Source organism: Symsagittifera roscoffensis, chromosome 9 (assembly GCF_963678635.1).
Source record: "Symsagittifera roscoffensis chromosome 9, txSymRosc1.1, whole genome shotgun sequence".
Lineage (NCBI taxonomy): Eukaryota > Metazoa > Xenacoelomorpha > Acoela > Convolutidae > Symsagittifera > Symsagittifera roscoffensis.
In genome coordinates this window covers 30,967,632-30,990,196 of record NC_087070.1, presented here as the reverse complement: position 1 = coordinate 30,990,196, position 22,565 = coordinate 30,967,632, and the positions used below count along the sequence as shown (strand labels likewise).

At 34.2% G+C, this 22,565-nt stretch overlaps 2 protein-coding genes across 3 annotated transcripts in view; one reads left to right on the top strand and one right to left on the bottom strand.

The window, feature by feature from the left end:
* Positions 1-22,565, top strand: part of LOC134854659 (glutamate receptor-interacting protein 2-like) — a 132,033-nt gene that overhangs the window by 10,802 nt on the left and 98,666 nt on the right. The gene's annotated exons all lie outside the window — the stretch shown is intronic.
* On the bottom strand, positions 12,455-22,370 carry LOC134854529 (uncharacterized). The gene is made up of 4 exons (XM_063870827.1): positions 22,233-22,370; positions 19,706-19,880; positions 16,902-17,136; positions 12,455-13,423 (listed from the first exon to the last, which is right to left on the bottom strand). Exons 1-4 carry the CDS (start codon positions 22,234-22,236, stop codon positions 13,169-13,171), a joined length of 669 nt encoding a protein of 222 aa, XP_063726897.1. The 5' UTR covers positions 22,237-22,370; the 3' UTR covers positions 12,455-13,168.

Genomic DNA, 22,565 nt, shown 5'->3' with positions numbered 1-22,565 from the left:
TAGTGAATAATTTTATATAGGTTTTCGTGATTATTGTTTTTTTTTCAGGAAAAAATCATGAAATTTGTTCACGTTAAAGGTTTGTTTTTTGATTACGGCTGCGATAAGCAAGCGATATCAAACTGGAATAGAGACTTTTTCGGCTTAACAACTTATTTAACAAAATCACTTGAATCACTAGGCTTCGTTCACATGCACACGTGCAAATTTAAGTTCTATAGGTCTATTGTTACTACTGACAGTTCTTTTAAGAAGTAATGTCTTAAGTTTTTGAAGACAAAATATTCCGTTTCAAAAAATTTTTCGGAATATCGTTAGTCTGATTATGTTTTGTCGGCTTTGTTGCCGCATCACGGAGTATTCTTGTTTTACATCAAAATCGACTTTTATTAGTTTTTAGACACATTATTTTTGAGCGAAATACTACGCCTGAGGTGGTAAAGGTCCTGTGTTTCAACCAGTTCAGAACTTTTTTATTCAGAAGGGAAATATTCTCTTTGTAAAAATTGTCCAAGTGTGTCTGCTGATGTTTGGTCGGATTATTTGCCTTAATACGGATTTTTGCTGGACTGTAAGTAATTTTTATTGGAGTTTTGATTTGTTACTGTAATTTGTAAGCTTACTAAGTTTGTAATTTTTTTCGTTTTGTTTTTTTTCGCTAGTTTATTTGGCTTCAAATGTTTTGGCTTATTTTTATCGAGTAAAAGTCCTAGTTAAGCGTTGTTTTATGAGGAAAAATAGATTTTTACGCGTTTGTGTGTTTCCGGAGGGGGAGCGTAAAAAATAAGATTTGCGGAACTTTCAAAAGTTTTTCATTTAAAACAATTTTGCTCGAAGCGAGTCTAACCAACTTTTGCCGTCTTAGTTGCCGATCATTTTTTGTGCCTGAAAATGTATTAAACGCCAGCTATTATGTTTTTAAGTTGAACACCATTCCAGAGAAATTTCTGAAATTTTTGTAGTTATAGTTTTCTCGAAATGTTCTAATTGTTTTTCGACTTAGTGGCTTTTGTTTCTTTGTCTGCTAGCATGTGATGTTATGTGTGTTTGGTATCGCAAGTGGTGCGAAGCTTCGATTTGCCTAGGTGTTTATGAGTTCACCTTGTTTCCTTTGTTAGTGGAGGCAAACTCCACTATAGAACAGCAAATGTGTAAAGGTATGAAAAACGTGATCGACTTCTAATTTCGACATTGAATTTTTATTTTCAGATTTTTCAGCAGAATCCAAAATTTACCTAGTGATCCAGTTTTCTCAAATTGGGTTAATTATATCAAAAAGTATCAATCATTAATTTTCCTTGAAACTCGAAGAGCTTTAAGGCCATATTTTTGTTTTTCAAATTCGTAAGTTGAAGTCAGTATTTTTTCCTGTTTCCCTGCCTTCATAATTCTTTTCCAACTGTCTCTGTCTGTGGGCGATGCTTTTTAAGTGAATGAATGAATTGAAATTATTCTAACTTAGGAGACTTTTTGTTTGTTTGTAAAATGTTGTTCTGACTTTATATAGGTCGTGATGTTTTTTGTCGGTTTTTTTTTCAGGAAAAGTCTTAAAATAGTTCAGGCTCAAATTTGATTTTTGGTGTTTACACAAGCAAAGCTTGTGTTATAGTATGAACTATATATTTTTTCCAACCTAAGTCGTAAATATTGTTGCGACGCAAATATTGTTGCGATAAAATATGTTTATTTTGAAAGTGTTCATTTTGATCAATAACCAGCTATTAAGTACAGCCAATGCCAAGGATATTAACACAGACTATTAGTGTCCCGACGTTCGTAACGAAATTAACGTTTCAGACAAATTTCGATTTTTTAACTAGCCATTTTGAGGGGATTTTTTTTTTATATCATTCAAAAAGTATCGTTGTCCTGATCTTGAATTTTGAAAATTTTTCTACCTGTGATTATATGGGGGTTTACAAATTGCCATTTTGGCCAATTTGGGACAATTAGCGCGCGATATAATTCGCGCTTTTAACGCGTAAGCGGAGATTTAATCCGTCGTAGAAATCGTTCCAAATTGGTTGAAGGAAGCGAATTTGCCATAATTGATTTGTCACTAGGAGCGAAATTTATCACTTTGTATTTAATATGGCATGTGGGGGGATGATTTTCACAAAAAATCTCATTTTTAAAAATTATTACTGCTCCATAGACGCTCTATAAATGGAGGCATGTTACTTGGTAAATTTCTTTTTTGTTTTTTCAAATTGACAGGTGCTGCTAATGCGTCATAATTGGCGTGCGTCACTTGAGAAATTTTGTTGACTCAAAGTTTCACTCATTCAGTTTTTCCCAGTTCCGAGTTATCGGCCTGTGTTGTATTTACTTTATTTTAATATTTAGGGGCATGAAACTCAAAGAGCTTTACTCTATATCTATACTTAAGTCTCAAGGAGTTCAGCAGACATGGCGATAACATAGAACGTAAAGATGAAGTTTTATACCCACCGCGGTTCTTGCTTGACTAAAATTAAAATATGGTTCTCAAACATTACCAAATTTATATTTTGTATCCAATAAAACATAATTCAAGTTTTTAAAGAGCGTAGCGTACTGCCGTGTTATGGTATCCATTTTTTCCTACCTAAAACACAAATAAAGGTGCCCATTGTTTGGTGGCGTATTTCCATTTTTTTGTCTGCTTAACTTTTGTTGCTCCATAGACCTATTTTTTTTGTATCTGGTTTATTGATGGAATGTATGCGATTTGCATTTGAATGGTTAGTTTTTGAGACGCTCATGAACTTTTTTGCACTGTCATAAAAAAGTGGTACAAATGGAGAGACGAGCTAGTCGCGTGTAACTAGATATTACGCTAGTGTCTTTTTGCTTCACCGGACGTTTTACGATCTCCGGAGGATTTTTGACCCATTTTCTAGATCTTTTTCTTGAAAGCTACCATTATAATCTGAGATAAGGGTGCAATTAAAAGATCGTGCTCTGAGGATCTCCCATGCACAAGCTGCTACGCAAAAATTTTGGTAGAAAAAGAATTTTGACCTAAGAAAATGTCCAAAGTTAGAATCTTTGACAGTTTTTTGGAAGCTTTTTCCATTTCTTGTAAACTACTCTGCCAAATTTGAGGTTAATGGTTTAATCGGAAAATTACAGTCTACGCTGCACAAGAGATGTCGCGCTAATTTCTTAATGAAAAAAGTTATCGCTTGAAACATGTACAATTTTCGAAGTTTAGACCGTTTTTCGGAGACTGTTGTCGAAAATCTGAGATAAAGGGTTCAATCGAAAGAACAGGTGCTAGGATTTGTCTCTGCATAGTGGATTTGCCCTAGTTTTTGTTTAAAAGCAGCGTTGAACGAAGGAAAATTCCATATTTCGAATAGTTAACCGTTTTGGACATTTTTTGATTTTCTCGAAAATTACAGTGCCAAATCTGAGCCGACTAAGAGTAAGTTAAAAGATCCTCTTATTAGCGTCTGCGCCCTAGTTTTTGTAGAGAGCAGTGTTTGTGTTAGGTGACAAATTTGAGGGCTCAATCGAACAAGGTTAATCTGTAAGGGTAGCACCTGTGAATTTTGGTAAGGAATCCGCTATAGACTTATTTGACCTTGCGGTTATCGTTTAATTTCCTAAAAACGACCGTGCCAATTCTGAAAACAACGATAAATCAAAAGGAGACGTAATCTCCCCTGCAAAAGTGTTTTCTTCGTATAAGAATCAGCTATGGACTTGGTAAATGTCCGGTTTTTGACATTTTGAAAAATACAGAAGTGTGCCAAAAACATTTTCTGGTTACAAAAACGGTTAATTTACCGTTAACGGATTAAATTAATATCCCAACCCTATTGATTAAATAAGTTTTAGCCAGTGCAATTCTCAACTTGGAATAAAATTGTGCAGCGCTGCATGTAAAAATTATTTCGTTCTGAGAGGCTGAAACTTCACCTTAATGCCATCTAGAATATTTATCCGCCTCAATCGCTGTAGGGGAGGTTATGAACTGATGTATGCAATATTTCAGTTTATATATAATCCAGCTCTATAAAAGATAGCCATGATCAGTTTTACTAGTTTAAGTTTTATCACAAAAACTTCACTCGTTAAAAGTAAATGATCTCGAATCAGCTTTAGCGCTAGTTCTTAGATAGATGAGATAGGGATGCATCTAGTATATTTTTGTGTGTAGCGAAGTTTCCTGGTTTGATTAACTTATCGGTAATAAATTGGGTAATTGTATCCTAACCATTTGTCAAATTTTTTGAGGTATTATTGTTTTGCTTTATAGGCTACCTCTTCGACGTTCGATGAGAAAAACGTGATTTTCTCAATTGAGTTTATGAAAGATATGGCAGTAGAAAGCTTAGATTCAACTCATTCCTGCATCTCGACAATTATAGAAAATATCAGGACTTTGCACCATCGAACATAGATGTAAAAGTATGTCTTCGTAAAAAAAGTAGTGATTGTTGATCTGAATGTGAATATTTCGCGAAGAATTTGTATTCATCTCGCGAAAATGCGAAAAGTAGCTGTACTTTATTGCTTTAAAATTCTTTGAATGATTAAATTATTTCCGAAAATGATTATTTAAACCTTTTTTTGCATGTTTGCTTATTACACTTGCGACATTGCAATCGGGTACAAGACTTTTCCCCGTAAATAAGTTTGTTTCCAGCATTCAACACTTTGATTGAGCAGAACCGCAAAAAAATTGAGCGTGTTTGCATTTCGTATATATATTTATATTTTTTTAAGAGTGATGAACGTAGTGAGTACTCTTTAGATCTTGCTGATTTTTGTTTGTTTTTTTTTTAGTAAAAAGTCTTACATTTTCATTTAATTTCATAAAACGCGCAATTTCATTTTTTCGCGGTTTGACTTGATTTCTTTTTAAGTTCAAAGTTCTTTTCTTTTAAATTTAAGTTTTTTTCTTTTATTGTTAACCAAATGCAAACTCCACTATCGAACAGCAAAATTGTAAAAGTCACGAAAAACGTGATCGACTTCTAATTTCCAAAATGGAAGTTATTTATCAGAATTCCAAGTGAAATAAAAGTTGCCTATTGATCCAGTACTCTAAAATTGGGTTCCATCATAAATTGTTCTACAAATTCAAAGAGCTTTAAGGCCATCTATTTTTTTCGAAATTCAAAAGTTGAAGGTTTTTGAAAAAAAAACAAGTCAATTTTTGTTTCAGTTTCCTTGCGTTCATTACTTTTTCTAACAGTTCTAATTTTGTAAAAAAAAAATTCTTTCGCCGTTTTTTTTTAAATTCTTTCTGATGGACTAAATAGTTTTCGGCTTTTATATTGCTGCTGTGGTTGATGGTGTCCGGGGTGCTCTCATTGAGTCTAAGGAACATTGAGAACTCCGTAGAACAAAGGCACAAGTCTATTGGTGTCAGGCTTGTTTTTTTTGGGACAGTTAAGTAGTTGTAGTGCTATGTGGGGAGGAGGGCAGAAGAGACAGTATGGGGGATAATTGGGTCTATCCTATTCATTTAATTATTTATGTAGGGGCTGTATCCTGATCCTATTTATGCGAGGGTGCGCCTAGTAGACTCTGGTAGTGTCTGTTATGTTTTTGAAACTCTTATGGGAAGAACTTATGGGCGGAGGGCTTTGTCTATGTTTTTCTGCGCATAATGGTGTGAACAATCTTTAAAAGCGTTTTAAAATTGTTGCTCATGTGAACACTTTTAAGTGGTTAAAGCCATTAAAAGAGTCAGAACAGTTTGTTTCAAAAAAAAATTATTCGGATTGTTTTATTGGCATTGCTGTCTAATATTGGGTTGTTTACAGGGCAAATTTTCGTTCTAAAACAGATGTTTATCAGCGAATATCTACCCTTTTATTGACGGCTTTTTCAACGCTTCCTAGTTTTTAGCCGTGCTTTTTTCGCTAGCACTTATCTTTTTCCGTATGCTTTCTTCGAAATGAATCATTTCCACTCAAAGCACATCACGATTTGTAAATTCATTATTTTATTCAACGTAGCTTGTCAATTAGCTTGCCAATGCTATGTTTGCGATATATCAAGTAGTGCGAAGCTGCGCTTTCCCTCTGTGTGAGATTTGAGAGCTGCATTGTTCAAAACTGAACAAATGTTTTAAGAAGGGTTGTTGTTAAATTTGAGTGGAAGTTAGAAGTGAAAATGAAAATTTAACTCGGTGGATCTGGTTCTTTTTCTTGCTATCATGAAGTATGACATTGCACAAAATTAGAATTGGGGGCCTTTGTTCGAAAAAATTTGAAAATTTTCAGTTGTCTTTAGGTACCCTCAAAACCGCTTCAAAGTCAAAGTGCATTTTTAAATAATAGAATCGGTTTTCATAGTTTTGGGGAAAAATAACCATTGAGCCATTTTTCAATTTAGTGTCTATAAAATCTTGTAACCATGAGCTTGCTAAGTCTTGTTACTAACCTATAAAAAATAAGTTGAAATAAAATTTCATGATAAACTACTACATGTGTAAAATTTCCATACAGCCTTATAAAACCATACAGCCTTATAAAACCATACAGCCTTAAAAACCATGGTAACGCCGAAATTCGCATCAATGTAAAATTAAAAGTTTTTTTAAAAGTAAATTTGCGTTGGAAAAATTGGGATCGTTGACCGTTTCAGCCCTCACATTTGCGATCAGTCATTCGTCATTGAAAAAATTCTAGTCATAGTCTTGTTTACACTAGCGAACTTATGTGAGCGTTAATGATATACTACGACTATTTCTTTTTCTAATCTAAGTCGCAAATATCGGTGCCACTTTTAAGGATCCTTAACGGCTTTTTGGTCGCATGTGCTTTGAAATTCGAATAGTAATAAATTGACACTGTTGATACATTTTAAATTCATCAAATGAACGAAAGAAAAGCTATTTGTTCCAAACAACATAATAATGAAAGCCCGATTTCAGAAATTTTTTAACTCAATATATCTCGCAATTTTAAAAAATTTATACATAATGTGGCTTTATGATTTCTAATTTTTTACATGCAAAATCAATGTGGATGCCTTCAGTTTGTTATATTCCATATTATTACTTGCAAAATTGTGTCTATTTGTATTTGGTGCCAATTTTGCTGCATAGCATTGGCATTTTGTTAGCATATGTAGCTACTTTATTTGTAACAAGTGTTTGCCGGTTCAGCATTCGTGGCCGAGAGGACAGGGTGTGAGACTCCAACTCTCGAGGTCACGCGTTCGAAGACCATACGTAACAAAATTTCACTAATTCGAGTCTTATTTATATCTTCTCTTATTTCACTTGATAAAGCTGCTTTTTGTTGTGTTCTCGATAGTGTTTGTGGAGCGCAGACTCACTCTCTGTTTAAGTTGGCATTTTCATAATTCATAAAATCAATTTAGATACACCAGATGTGATAGCTTTCGACAAGATAACAAGGTCAAAATAAATTTGCTGGACACCTAAGAATTTTCAAAATGAAATAAAACGTCTGCAGGATTAAAGACATCCTTGGCCAATGAAATTAAATTTTGAAGCTCTTGATTACAACTTGAAGTTTTTTTTAGATATTTAAGTCAACATAAAATACCGAGTCTTTTTACGAGTCTATAAACGTAGGTCGTTATATAGGTCCTGATGAATTGTTTTCAGAAAATTTCTTAAAATTTGTTCACGCTTAATTTTGATTTTTGCGGTTTGACTTGATTTCGTTTCTTTGTTAAAAGGAAGGCAAACTCGATTATCGAACAGTGAAAGTGGGAAGGTCACGAAAAACGTGATTGACTTGTTGTTTCGAAAGTCGGTTTTAATTTACAGGTTTCCCAACCAAATAAAAAGTTTACCTCTTTATACAGTTTTGTCATATTGGGAGAAAACATTGGGAAAACTAGAAATTCGGAGAGCTTTAAGGTCATCTATTTTTTTTGTTTACTTGTGTTCATTGACTCTCTTCCAACTGTCTGTTGGCTATGTTTAAAAGTTGATAACGGTGTTTGAAGCTGAATTGCAAGGCAATAATTGATGTCACATAGCTTAAATTGTTTTCCTTTTCTTTCCTTTTATGTCTTATTTCTAGCCGTACATCTTGATCAGATTTTAATCTTTTTGGAGGGACTTGATGGCGTTTTAACAAAAAAAGTCTAAGCGTACTCTCCTCTCAAATTTAGTTGTGTATATTTGAGCCATTATCATTAAGTTTAGAGGGAGTTTTAGTGGAGAAGCGTGCTAAAGCCCCCCCCCCCCCCTCGCCCATGAGCCACTCAGTGACTCAACCCCCTGCCGACTGAAAGGGTCCCCCATTAGTACTTTTTAAAGCAATTGTTTGGCGTCTAACCGACCCCAAAAGTTTTCTAAAAGCGCATTCGACGCCAATATATAATTAGTTTTGAGGGGGAGTGTGCGTCAATTCACAAACTCAAATTTTTTGCTTCTTTTGCCAAATTATTTTACAACGTAAATTTTAAGTACTGCTTGAAGTATCACAAAGAGCGATCCAGTTATTCAACCTGAATCTGCCACCTTTTGTAAGATAACACCCATGTTTGTTTGAATTTATTTTGTGTCTGGAAAGTTTTGGCATCATCTTTTTCCGTTTTTAAGTTCTGTAAGTGGCGCTAAAAGTGAGCTCTTCGATGAAAAAAGCGTGAAAATTTTGCATAAAATAGGAGTAAATTAAATTAGCTAGAGGAGTATTCGCGAAAGGAATATTATATTAAATTAGCGATAGAACTAATATGAGCACTAGCAAGAAATTATTTTTCCATTAATGATGCAATAACAGGTGATCTGGTCGTCTCAAAGACAAAATTGAAAATGTTTTAAACATGGAATCTGCAATATTTTAAAGTTGAAAATGGATATGAACCAATTAGATTGCCTTAAATAGGTTTTTTTTGCCTCAAGAGTTTTAGTTCACCAAGTGATGAATCAAACAGGCATGTTTTTATATCAAGGAAAAGCCCCGAATGTTCCGATTGCCCTTCAATTGGTCTCTAATGGTTTTTTATAACGAAAGTTTTGGTACACTCTAAATATTGGACTGTCAGTATCAATTATTAAGTGTTAAAACTTGAGTCTTATAAGGAATTAATATGACCAATTGGCTTTCCTGTTGGCCATATTATTGTTCCGACTTTTGATACGAAAGTAACGGAATATTTGTTCTCGGGTGGGTTTTTTTTTTCTTCAGACAAATTTCGATTTTTTAACTAGCAATTTTTGACGGAATTTTTTTATATATCATTCGAAGGCTATTGTTGCCCTGAGCTTAAATTTGAAAAGATATTTCATCTGTGATCCTTTTTCGTAAAGTTATGAGGGTTTAAATATTGCCATTTGACCAATTTGGGACAATTAACGCGCGATATAATTCGCGCTATTAACGCGTGAGCGGAGATTTAATCCGTCTTGGAAATCGTTGCAAATTGGTTGAAAGAAGCTAACTTGCCATAATTGATTTGTTACAAGGAGCGAAATCTATTATTTTGTACTTTATATGGCGTGTGAGAGGATGAGTTTCTTAGAAACATTTTCAAATTTTAGAAAAAAGTTTTTCTTTTTATTTTATTTAATTTAATTTTTCATGTTGTTTATGTTATTACTGCTCCATAAACGTTAAAAGGCAGTCGGAACTTTCAGGGCTTTGCCCTGATACGAGCAGTCTTGTTTCGTATGCGGAATAATAATATAATGTTTGGGATAATAATTCCTGTTACGCGTCAACAAAATAGAAGTTTTCTTCAAAAGAACAGTTTACATAGGCTCAAAGCTCATTTAGGATAGTGCGTAGCTCAAGCGCTTGTGAACACCTAATTTTCAGGTACAATTCTCATTCTACATCTTCCATAAATTGGTCTGAATAGAAACCAACCTAAACATAATATTCCTCACTTTTTTGGAAAGTCAAAACAATTAGTTAGTACTGTGTCGGGACAAAACAGGTCCATACCAATCAGTCAAAAAAAAGATAAAAGGAGGAACAACCAATCCAATACAAATCAGTCCGAAGTGATAATTGTTTATAGAAGCCGATTAGAATATCAAGATTATCAAGAAGAAAAAGCTTAGCAAGCAGAAATACCAACTAACTCACTCCTGCCTATTTCGGACTGTTTTGAATCGGATTGTTCTTTTTTTTTCATCTGGTCGTTGTTAGACTGTTCGAATGGGACTGTTTTGTCTATGAACTATTTGGAGCCTGAGGTAAATTTTCTTCAAGGTGAGAGTAAAAAACAACATGTAACAAGAGTTCTTGTAATTTTGTCAGTTGGCTCAACTTCAGTTCATTGTTTTAGGCTACCTCTTTACGACCTTCGAAAATAGGAATGTGATTTTTTCAATTGAAGTTAAGAAAAATATGACGACAGAAAAGCTCAATTTCAAAACATTCCTACGACTGGACGAGTACAGAAGGTTCCAAGACTGCACTCCTTCGAACATAGATGCAAAAGTATGTCTGTGTAAGAGAACAGTTACCAAATCAGTGATCGAAGTTCCTGCCGATAAGAGTCCGCAGCAGCGTCCAATTAGAGTTCATAGCAAACAAAGTTGAACTGCACCAATTTGCCGGCCGGTTATACAATTTGTCAGAGCATTGTGAAATAGTTTTAAAAAAGACAATGTGTGAACGGTTTTCTGATTTGTTCACCGAAAAACTCGAAAACTTATGAATGAAAACTTAAAAGAAGTATAGAAATGTCTGGAGTGATTAAACAGTATAATATGAGTATACGATTTCATGACTTTTCTCAAATTATTGAGAAATGTAGCTAAACTGCTAGTCAAAAAATAATTTATGCAACTGAGCGAAACACATCATGAATTTGTTTATTTTACTGCATGAATCTGCTTAGAAGAAAAAACATATTAACGTATCGTCTTATACATATGTTTTGCCCTTTTTTAGACTTTCGCCTCCTTCAATGGTGGTTAAGTACCATTTGGTCGTAAATTTAACTTCCATTTTTGTAAAGAATCTTTTTTCTAAATGGTATTTGAGCCTCAAATTGTTCTGAAAATCTTAACAATCAGGGCCTTTTTAGAACTCGAGAGAGATAACAAGTGAATCTAATTGATATAAAACAGACTCAATGGTTGAAATTGGGCCAAACTGTTTGCTTAAGAGTCAATTTAATAGAAGGCCATCCAAGTCCTGAACAGAGTAGGGTTTTGGAAAATCCAACTTCTCCCCGGTGCAGAAGATAGTCAAAGGTGCGTGATGATTATTTTCCATTTATTGTGACACATTTTTAAAATCTAAACTGCTAAACAAACACCTTTTTGTATACATTGTACTGGACAATGTTTCCAATATTTCTGTCTTAAATTCTGCAAATAATCTGACAAGAACAACAATGGTGTGCATGCATTATGATTGTCTATCTGAGCTCACCATTTTTGGCTCTTTTTTGGTAAATTTGTTCCAAATACAAAATACTTCCTGTTCAGTCTTAATCCTCATTTATTATTCAACAGACTGTCTGTGTTTATTTGTTTGCCATCGTAAGGATGCTAGGAGTAATGTCTCGAAGGAGCTATAAAAGATTTTTAAACAATGTAGAAGTTATTATTCAAAACAAAGTTTTGATAGTAGCTATATTTTAACTTGCGGGTATAAGCTGGGCCTAAATAGTTACTGAACCAACATTTTAAAAATTCGATTGAGAATGGAATTAATCAACTTGGGTAATTAGCATAAGATAAGATAGGATACTATTATTAAAAAAAGCTCACGCGATTCAAAATTACATTTCACTAACTCGAAAGCAATTATTCCTCATTTATGGATTACAGATTGCATTATATTTGTGATACACATACCTACTATGTACCCCCTGAGAAATAGGGCATCCTTGAAAATTAGTAGCGCGTCAAATATAAGTACCCCACGGAAATAGTTCTGCGCCATACGAGCTGATTTCTTTTGTATTCATTCTTGAGTTCCTTTGAAAAAAAACGAGCGTCTGAAAGCATTGGATCATTAAAATGCCTTGGTTATTACCCTCTTTTGCCAAAAAGGGCAAAAAGAAACCAAAAGTTTTCGAAGATGCTGCTCCTCCATTGAATACGACATTACCCCCCATCAATCCAACCCATTACACGTTTAAGAAGATCTCAAAAGAAGGGTTTCGGAAGTCTAACAAATCCCTGAAAACTCCGGGTGAGTAATAGTTTAATTGTTCAATTGATTATTTGTTATAAGTGATAATGGAGGCAATAATACAGTGTATCAGTAGCGGATTTAAGAGGAACAAAAGCCGCCCCTCTGCCGAACTAAAGTGTCCCCCTTTTGTACTATTTTGAGATATCCATTTTTGGCTCACTAGCCCTAAAATTTTTCAAAGGCGCCTTTAGCGCCAATATATACAAATTTTAAGATTCGAGTTGGTATATATCGGCCAAAAAAATGATTTGTTGGTCAACATTTTCTAAAAATAAAAATGCCCAAAAATGCCTTTTTTGGCCTGTTTGCAGAAAAATTTAAAGTTTGACCAAAATTTTGAGCATTTTTTGAAAATTCGCCCGCCCCCTCGAAAAAATCCTGGATCCGCCCCTGTAGTGTGTATTAAATCTACACAAGGTTTACAATTAACCTAAACGAGTATTACATGAGCTTGCGTGCAGGGTCAACAGGTTTTGTAAAATGACACTAACTTGAATTAAGTAAATAGAAGAATACGGTAAGCTATTTACGATTGCAGTATTGAAATTTATGATTGAAGTATTGAAACAAATGTAGTGGATCATTTGATAAGGATTAAAATCTTTCCGAAAAGTGAATGAAATAGGTTTAAACTGCGTACTGAAAAATGCATAAAATTTAATCATTTAGTAATTAGATTGTGCATTGAAGAAATTAATTTAACTAACGAAAGGGAAACTAACAAATAATTGTGCTAAAAAATTTAAAGCGAAAATGTCTATAACTGCGCATGATCAGAACACTCATTCAGGAACAAAAGCTCATGCAAAAAAGTAACATTAGTTAGTTTATCAACCAGGTGATTAATTAGCGATTCAGTAAAAATTTTCGGTGTTCTTCAAGTACCCGCCCTGAACGTATTTCGACCAGTGATGCTTGTCACAGGATGTTTGTCGGAAAAGAGTCTACAGTATCTAAGAGCATAGTTGGTTTTGAAGTGTTGCTTGTGGTATCCGTATTTTTTGTTTCTCAGTGTAGTTTTAGTCTTCTTTTGGTTTGTGGCGAAGAAAATTTTCCTGCTAACATATCATTGTGCGGTGTTATTTGCGCGCTCGCTTCCATGTGATAACAGGCAATCCCCGTTTAAACGCTTCTCGCAGTGGTTCCATCATCAAAAGTACCGGCGCCCGCACAATGACCCCAGTTGACCCAAGCATGTACGCTAGGCCGACTAGGAACTGGCCCTGCTCCTCGTTCTCGTAGTCGCGCACGAAGAAGCCGAGAAAGAAGAGTGAGTACTGCAGCAATCCCGAGATGCAGTAGATAGAACATGTTCCAATCAGCGCCAGATTAGACTGAAAAGTGGCTGTCTAATTATTTAGGAACAAGTCGAATTTTCACTCAATTAGTTCGTTTGGTTTTTTGTTAGGAAACAGTCTTGAAATTGACTTGAGCAGCTCAAAATTGATAGCAAAGTGTCAATAAACGTAGTGAATACCCTTAATGAGGCCGTTTTTGCAGTGTTTTTACGTTGAAACCATGTGGTTTTTGGCACTAACTGAAGTGAAAATGGTGTGAAGAAAGCAATTCTTTTAGTTTTGAAATTGGATTTTAGTTTTCAGAATACCCAGCAGAATAGAAAAGTTTTCGATCCATTTTCTCTTTTGGGTGAGTTTGTCGGAAAAAATGTTGAGCATAACAAATCTTTCAAACTCATAAGCCTGTAACGTTTTTGACTTTCTTTTCGCCAAATTCGTATGTTGAAAAATGTTCAAAAATGTAGTTCATTGACCTTTTTTCGGCCTTCTCATGTTCATTTTTTTTCATCCAAACAAACGTCTTACGACCCGCAGTTATGCAAGCGTGCTTGTGCTATGATAGTTTTCATAATTAGTGCGTTACTTAATCAAAGTATTCTTTTTGTAGCAAACTGAAGTTGTGTATCATTTGTGGCGAGCTGTTTTTGGCACTAATTTGAAGTGTTTTTGTTTCATTCATTAGATTTTTGGTGTTTTTCCCTTCGGCTTTAATTGATGGCAGGTTACAATAGTAGGCCCATATAACAAAAACAAAAAGTATGAGATTATTGGATTGATATCCCATCTGCACGCTTTTTTAATCGAGGATTCTGATTAAAATAACAGGCTCAAACAGACGAAAAACAAGATTTATGAAGAAGATTTATGAGCCTTGAATTTGACAAAAAATTAGTGGAAACCTTTTTTTTCTGAAAACACAGAAGCAGAAAAACCAATAATTTTGTCCTTGATCCCTTAAAATTCTCATTTTTTCTTAATTCAAAATTGTTGTTTGAGTTATTTGTAGAAATTTCAGGTATTTTACGATATCTAAAATAATAAAAACTTTTTTTTCATAAAAACGACGTCAATTTGCGTTTTCGGAGTATTTATATCTTTTACTACTAAACACGTTTTCGAGTAAAACAAATGCAGTCTTTTTTTCTTTGAAGCAGTTCCGCTTTACTGGCTATACAATTTTTCACGGTCAATCTGTAACCGATTAAATTAAATCTGGAAAAATGGCCTCGAAAAAAGTGATAGGATATTTAAATATTCATTACTGTTTGAATGATTTTGCTTGAAAGAAATTGTTTTTTTTGTCTATTTGAATTTCTAAAAAATTTGTACCGTAATAAAACTAAGTGGCTTATACTCCAAAAACTGCTCTGTTAATGATTTTTTATTTCGTCTTCAGACCATTCTGGTTGTCAAATTTTTCCAAACGTTTTTCCTTTGAATCTATTTAAGATATCCATTTTTGGTTAAAAAAATCCTCAAATTGTTTCAAGAGCGACTTAAGCGCCAATTTATACAAAGCATTGAGAAAGACCGGACGCCAAAAAATGCAATTTGTGAGCAAAACTTTTTCAAAAATTTGTGAGCAAAACTTTTTTTTGTCTTTCGGTTTGGCAAAAAAAGCTGGTCTTACGATTTTCAGATTTAGAAAAAATGCTTGCAAAAATTTAGCTAAGAAATTTTTCAAATGAAAATCTCAAGAATTGTGGTTTTGTTAAATTAATTGAATTGTTCGATTAGTTTTTTTCCTCAAATAGAACTGTATGAAAAGTATTTTTCTTTTTCCATGAATGGAACTGTTTGAATTGGAAATTTTTATGCTATAAAAAGGCTTAGGATTTTGTGTTCCTCCTAAGACAATAACACGTAATTTCTCAGAAAACCTATAAGTAATATAAGTAACGCAACAACATAATTATAGATTAAACGGCAAAAAAGCATTAGAGTGGTGCCATGTAAGTAAAAGAAGAGAATTTCACGCAGGAAAATAACAAAACGAATACATTTTCTTTTGTTTTTGGCCACAATTCTTCTGATTTTAGAAATTCGTTGCCTTTTTTGTGATAGTTTTAGGTTTATCTACGATATGGTATATGATAAATACAAAATGGTTTTAGCTTCACGCAAAACATTCATGTTAATTTTTTTTGTGTCTGTTTTTGAAAATGAGTGTCTGAACTACGTTTTAGACAAAAATTACAACTTTGCAAGCCAAGCCATTTTTTTTTCGTTAAATTTTTGTTGGAGCTTGGAAAAAATTTTGGGAAAAAAATACATAACTCTCGTCTGGAAATTTTTTGTTGCCATATGAAATTGCTTGCCATACAAATTAGATGAGCGGAATTTGTATGGCTATCATGTTCCCTTGAAAAGCTTGAAAACTTATTTATTTATGCATAATTTATGCATGGATAATTTATTTTTGCATAATTTGAATTTTCAGAGGGTAGGGCGCCAATTTGACGCAGGCGACAATTCGTAACAAGTGAAAACTCGTATCAAGGCTTTGGCTCCGCTGCGCTTACATTCGGTACGAGAGGAATAGTGGGCACAAATTATTGTTTTCCCCTCAATTTATTCTTACGAATATTCACTTGTTACGAATTGTCGCCTGGTACGAATTGTCGCTCCACGATGTCAAAGAGACATAATTATTCTTAAAAAAGTTGCTTGTCAATGAAGTTCTATAAATGGGAATGGCTTTATAGGCATTGTACCATAAACTGCATGCACGGAACTGTATGATAAGCCTTTTGAGTATATGGAGGTCAACCCGAAGTACAACGCCCGTATTGCTGGCCCGTTTTTTATAAGGCTCTGAGGGATCTAGTAAAATCAGTTTCCTCCCTCCAAGATCCCGGCGAAAGCAACTTTCTGTGTGATAATTTGTATGTTCTTTCCAGGCCCTTAATATTCCAGAATTATTTCCAGACTTCATGGAAAATAAGTCAAAATTTGAAAATTTTTAAGACGTCTTCGACTTAAGTCTTTTGGTCTATTTTTTTTCTAAAATTGATATTCGCCCCTTCGAAAGCTCCTGGTTCCAATTTATTTTTTTCAAGGCAATTTGCAGTGGCAGTACCGATATTAAAACCGGGTAAGATAACCAGAAGTGTCGCAGCATATTTAGAAAACTCAGATATACGAAAAGGAATGGCACTCTGATTTACAATTTTTCAAAGTCGTTTTATCCAATACTTATTCTTTTTGTGTTTTAGTTCTGGTTCTTGCAAATCATATTTGTTCTCGTGATCATTTTTTGGTTGTATCAAACCTGCACGTGATTGACAGTAATGGAAATCAAATTTCATAGTTTTTTTTGTAATTCGAAAAACCTTCGAAGTGATTTTTGCTGTTTTGCAATACTTAAGTAATTTGGGAGTTAGTTATCTTTCTGTTTCTCCATTCAAGCAAAGCTCTTTTTCGTCTGTGTGCGTAAGCATCATTCTTTAGCCTCATAACTCTATAATCTAGCCAATCCATTTAAAATTCAAGTATGAACTAAAGAAAATCATACCTGATAATGGCATTTTGCCTCGGCAGTATTTCTCACTTCGTGTCTTTTGGCCAAACACACCACTATCGCAACCACACCGGCCACTACAAACAGCAGAGCTGGCAACGTCATCGCATACAGCATCTGGTCATAGAGGCGACTGTCGCTCAGACATTTCCCATCCACAATGTCGACAGTGAGTGCCCTGGGTACCATGAACAACATAACCAGCAGTATCGCTGGCAGAACCACAAACCTACAAAGATTCAAAATTAAAATAATGTAGAGGTAAACAGGCTGCATCAAGAGGGAAACCGCTGAAACAACTTATAAAATTTTGAGCATTTTATAATTTTTCGGTACAGTTATAATTATTTAAACCAACTTGATTGTTTGAATCAGTTATCATTTTTGAAAAATTTCATACATTTGAATCAGTCATGATTTTTGAAACGGTTATGGTTTTAAAAAATCAAAAACAACCCACCACTAAACTGCGGGTTCAACTTCATTTTTATTGATAAAATCCACGGGTTCCGTCCATCGCCAACGCGGATTCATGTTTTTTTTACATGGTATCAATGTAGAGTTGAACAGTGCGAATTCATTGCTCATATTTCTAGCATATTTCGTTCGAATTCACCAATTTCGCGGAATTGGCGTAAAATTTCATGTTGCGGATTCCGTGTAAAGTAGCAAAAAAGAAAATGCCGCCATTGCAAGTATATAGTCCTGAAATCCGCTAATCCATGTATTAAGCTATGTTGATGGAATTCGCGTACTTAAAAGCATAAAAGTGGGTTTTGCAAACAGTACACACCTAGGCTTCGTATTGACTTCTAATCATCTATGAATTTTGGAATTGTACATATTTTTTAATCAGTTTTGATTTTAACACTTCAACAGTTTTTTTTAATCAATGGTGATATTTAAGATCACTAGTCATGTGACGAGCAATCACATCGTAAATATTGTTTTTCTTATTTTTGAATAAAGGATGGAATTTTAATGTGTGATTTTTTTAAGCCCTTTTCGAAATAGACAAATTTCGATTTTTCTCTTGCTTTTTTTGAATAAGGTTTTGTAAACCATGCAAAAGATATAAACGTTCTGAGCTCTAAATTTATCTCACCTTTGAAATTTTTTGTAAAACTGAGGCGGTTTGGAGATTTATTTAATTAACAACCCACAAAGAAACTGCCCGAAAAGATTTTTGTTTTTTATATTATTGAAAACTGATGTTTTTGCTAATTTGGGACAATTAACGTGCGATATCTCTAGTTCTAATAACCCCGAAAGCGGCTCAGAAATTGTTCCAGTTTCATAGCCAATTTGATTGTTCCAATTTCATTTTTCCAGCTAGTAAGAAATATTAAGACGTTGCTAGACGCTAAAGGTATCAATTTGTGTTTTAAATAGCGCGTAGGCGATTATTTTTAACTAAAACAAACAGGGGCGGATTTTCTCGAGGGGGGTGAATTTTCAAACGTTTTCGAAAATTTTGACAAAAAAACTGGTTTTTTTTGGCGCGCGCTCCCCCTCAAAGTTTGTATATATTGGCGCCGAAGACGCCTTTGGAAAAATTTTAGGGTAGGCCGGCCAAAAATGGATTTCTTAAAAAATACCAAAGGGGGAACCCTTTGGGTCGGCAGGGAGTCAAATTCCTGAAGAAAAGGCATCCGCCCCCCCCCCCCCCCCTAAATCCGCCCCTGAAAACAAATAATCTTTTTTTTGTATTTTCTTTCTGAATTTTATCAGTTTTTAAATTTTTTTGATATGTCGCATAAAATGAATTGTCGCATAAACTTTAACGGGCAATTGAAACCTTTAGGGCTTCAATCTGATAGGAGCAGCAGTAAAGTCAATAGAGCAATTTTTGAAAGCAACATGCTTAAGATTTCGAGCAAAAAAAACATTGCGTTAGACATATTGCAAAAAAAAAGAACAATATGGCATTCTTGGCAAAATTTGTAAGTAATTTTGATATCTCTGGTTTTGATATCATTGATATATCAAAACGTCTATTTCTATTTTTGCAAGCTTTTCTTGCCATACCCGTTTTTGTTTTTCTTGAATTTTGCAAGCTCTAGTTTGTCATTTTTGCTACAAATGCAGTTTCGCATCAGTGATAATTTGTAATGATTCGTTTCAATTCTTGGTACTGTATTAAAGGTTTTGCGCACTTGCCATTTGAAAGTGTTCATTACTATCATTCTCGTTCCTTAAAATTGGTTTTCAGCGATTTGCTCTTTGACGCGTTCTGCTCTTGAATCAATCTCCTTAATATTCTGCTGCTGAGCTATTGTCACTGCTTCTGTGTTACTGCTAGCTACTAAATGATCAGTCAGAATTTAGCTGATCACAAGCGGCAAATCAAAATTTATATCCTTTAATTTTAGACGAATTCAAAATTTAAAAAAAGTAAATTAAACTGATTGCTACATAAGTTATTAAATTATAACCGAATGTGATCGGACTGGTACGTGTTGCCACTTGCCGCAAACGAGACACGAGCTGTTTATGAAACACGTGGCAGTTATCGGTGCGAAGCGCATCTTCTCCAAGCAGCTTATCTACTGAGCAGTAGCGCCTTTTTTGGCCTGTTTTTTTTTTGAAAAAATTGCCTGCGGCGCAGAAAATTTTTCACAAAATAGGGTTCTTATGCAACACTTTGGGAGAGCTCGGAAAATCAAATTGGTCAAACTAAAAAAAGAAAAAAGGTCGGCATAATTTTCAAAACTTTTCAGAAAACCGCCTCTCCCCCCTCCATAGAAAACTTTCTGCGCACACCACTGCCGCTGGGGGACCGCTTGTAATTAACCTACCAAGTGGTGCGGGGTGAACATAGGTTGCGGTAGAATCGAGTGAATGCTATGGCCACTATTCTGTCCACTGCCAGGGGCACAGTCAGCCACTCTGGCAGCAGGAAGAGACAGCCAGAGATGTACACTGTCACTTTACACCCCACTCCAGTCACACTGCCCAGACACCAGTGCCCTTCTACATAATATAACAAAAAAGTGTTTTCTTGGCTGATGAGAACAGTCGTTCCCCTGAATAGACTAAATGAACAATCTGCCCCTTTCGTTTTGGGAAAACTTGGTTTTGGTAGAATTTCCCATTTTTAAAGTTGATCACTCGGATAGTTTTTTAAAAAACTCAAGTTCCTTAAGTGAATAATTTGATTTGAGAGAAACATCATATTGAAGTTCTTCTAGTCGTATTTCAAAGCAAAAACATTGAAAAGCTTTTTTATAAGAGTGTCGACAAAGAACTGTTCATTTTAAAAAGAAACAATACAAGTGACGCGCGAAGAATTGAAAGCAACCCGGGTTGACCTCCATAGACTGAAAATGCTAATCATATTTTCCATAAACTAAGTATATGAAAAAATGCGAATTATACATTTCTGATACATTTTTGCAAATAAAGTTTTTTCTTATTTTGGTATTAAAGTGATTGTATCTTCATAAATGAAAAAGAAAAACTTTTTGGCAAAAAATGCTGATCATACATTTTCCATATATGGAATTTTTATGACTTATGTTTTTTTGATGGTGCCAACAAAAACGTTACTGAAAAATTTCGAAACTGCACCCGAGAGTTTTTTCAACCGCAAAACGAATTTTGTACAAACAAGAAAATTAGCATGATGCAAAACTAAAATTTAGCATGCATGTAGTCCTGGATACACAAAAGTTTTTTTTTCAGTTTCTCCGGAAAAATTTTTTCAAAAACATTTCAAACTATATTTAATTTGTATGGCAAGTTTTTGTATGCATTGATCAAGGCCTGATTAAATAAAAACTTCAAAATTGATACTTTCTGTAGAATATTCATATTCAGGTCACGTTCAATGCATTGCTCATGCAAGATGGTCAAAATTTTGTTGGCTTTAGTTTTGAGTAATCCAGTCCAGTGTCTTAGTCATTAATGTTCGCTTACAAACGCAACCCAAAAGTTTGGCAAGAAAATAAATAGAAAAAACAAAACTTTGGTTTATGAAAAAATGCTAGTCAAGCAAATTCCATATATAAAAAATCTTTAATCATAGGCCTTTCATGCAATTTTCTGCACAGTAAAATGCATAAAAAGGGTATAATTAGCATTTTTATATATAGGAAAATATCATGATTAGCAGTTTTGGTCAACCCGGGAAAGTGCGAAGAGTTTCTAAATTAGTTAATGGAAGAAAGCTGTTAATGAATAGACGATGGAAAATGATTCTTATAATCTTCTAATTGCTCCGTTTTGGCTTTTAAAAAACGATGGAGTATTTTTTTTCTTGGTGTGGTTTGATCGGTGTGGTTCTCCTATAATGCGTAAGCGGCAAACAATTGCAGCTCTAGAAATAACCTAAACTGAATCGAAGGATCTATACGACTTATGAATTAGCTTAAAGGTGCAAAATTATATCACTCGGTGCTCTACATAGCTTGTCAAAAAATAAAAACACAATAATTTTTATTTTTTTATTTCTGATTTTGTAGATTATTTTTTTAAAATCACAACTACTTCATAGACTTTGAATGCAGTCGGATCATTCAACTCTTCATCTTGTTCGCTTTTTCAAGTTTTTTTTGGGCAGTAATAAGGTATTTCATAGTTTCAAATAGCTTAAAACATTTTTTTAAAATGATTTTGTGATAAATCTTTTTGCGAGGCTTCTGTTGTTGACGTAGCCACATGCTGTATGACATCAATTGCCATAGGCAGGACTGATCATTATGGTTGCTTGGAATATTTATATCGCGCTTTTCACCAGTTTTTTATGTACGTGTGGTGTAAGCGGCAAACTATTCTGGATCGGAACTTAATCAATCTTAGGCAAGATAATTGATCCACATTTTTGCTACTGAACAAAAAATGAACAAACAAAAAATGAACAAACTTTTGCACTGAAGTTGTTTTTTGAAAATTTTCGTACACTGCCAGAATTTGCAACAATTACATTCAAGAGCATTATGAATAATAATGTTTTTGCTCTGATAAGGGCAGTCTCACTCATTGTTTGTTATCGTATTCTTAGCCATATAAGAAAAAGTGTGCGCTATATGAGCTAGTTTTTGTTTTGTTCCAGTTTTTGAAATATTTTTTGATGTCAACTGAAAATATTGATGTCCTAAGTTCGAATTCAAAATGACACAGTTGGTTTTCCTATGATATATATTTTTGAAGTGATGGAAGCTAGAATTGTTAATTTTTTAAAGAATTTCACTAAATTTTTTAGTCTTTAGTCAGAAACATTTTCATACGGGTTGGAAACGGAAACGAGAGTTTGAATGTGTCTCAGCTAAAACACAAAACTACATCAAACTATCATACAGTACTTTTTGAACATCTAATCCTTACCCATAGTAGCACAAAGACACAGCTGAAAGATGGCCAACTGCTGCAGTATCTGCCCCACCGCCTGAACCCACAGGAAAGTGGCGGCAGAGAAGTCCCCCTGCAGCCCCCTCGCAATTATTATGATCAAACTCAGTGCACCACATGTAGATAGGAGTGGTTACATGATACATAGGGTGGCATATTTGCATATTTGAGAATCGATATTAAATAAATTGCTTCCATTATAGGGCAAAAATTAAGTAATCTTAGAGTCGTTTATCAGTCTGAAAAACTATTATTTTTTCTGGTAAATTATTTTTGTCATTTTAACTCTATTTTGTAAAATATATTTGA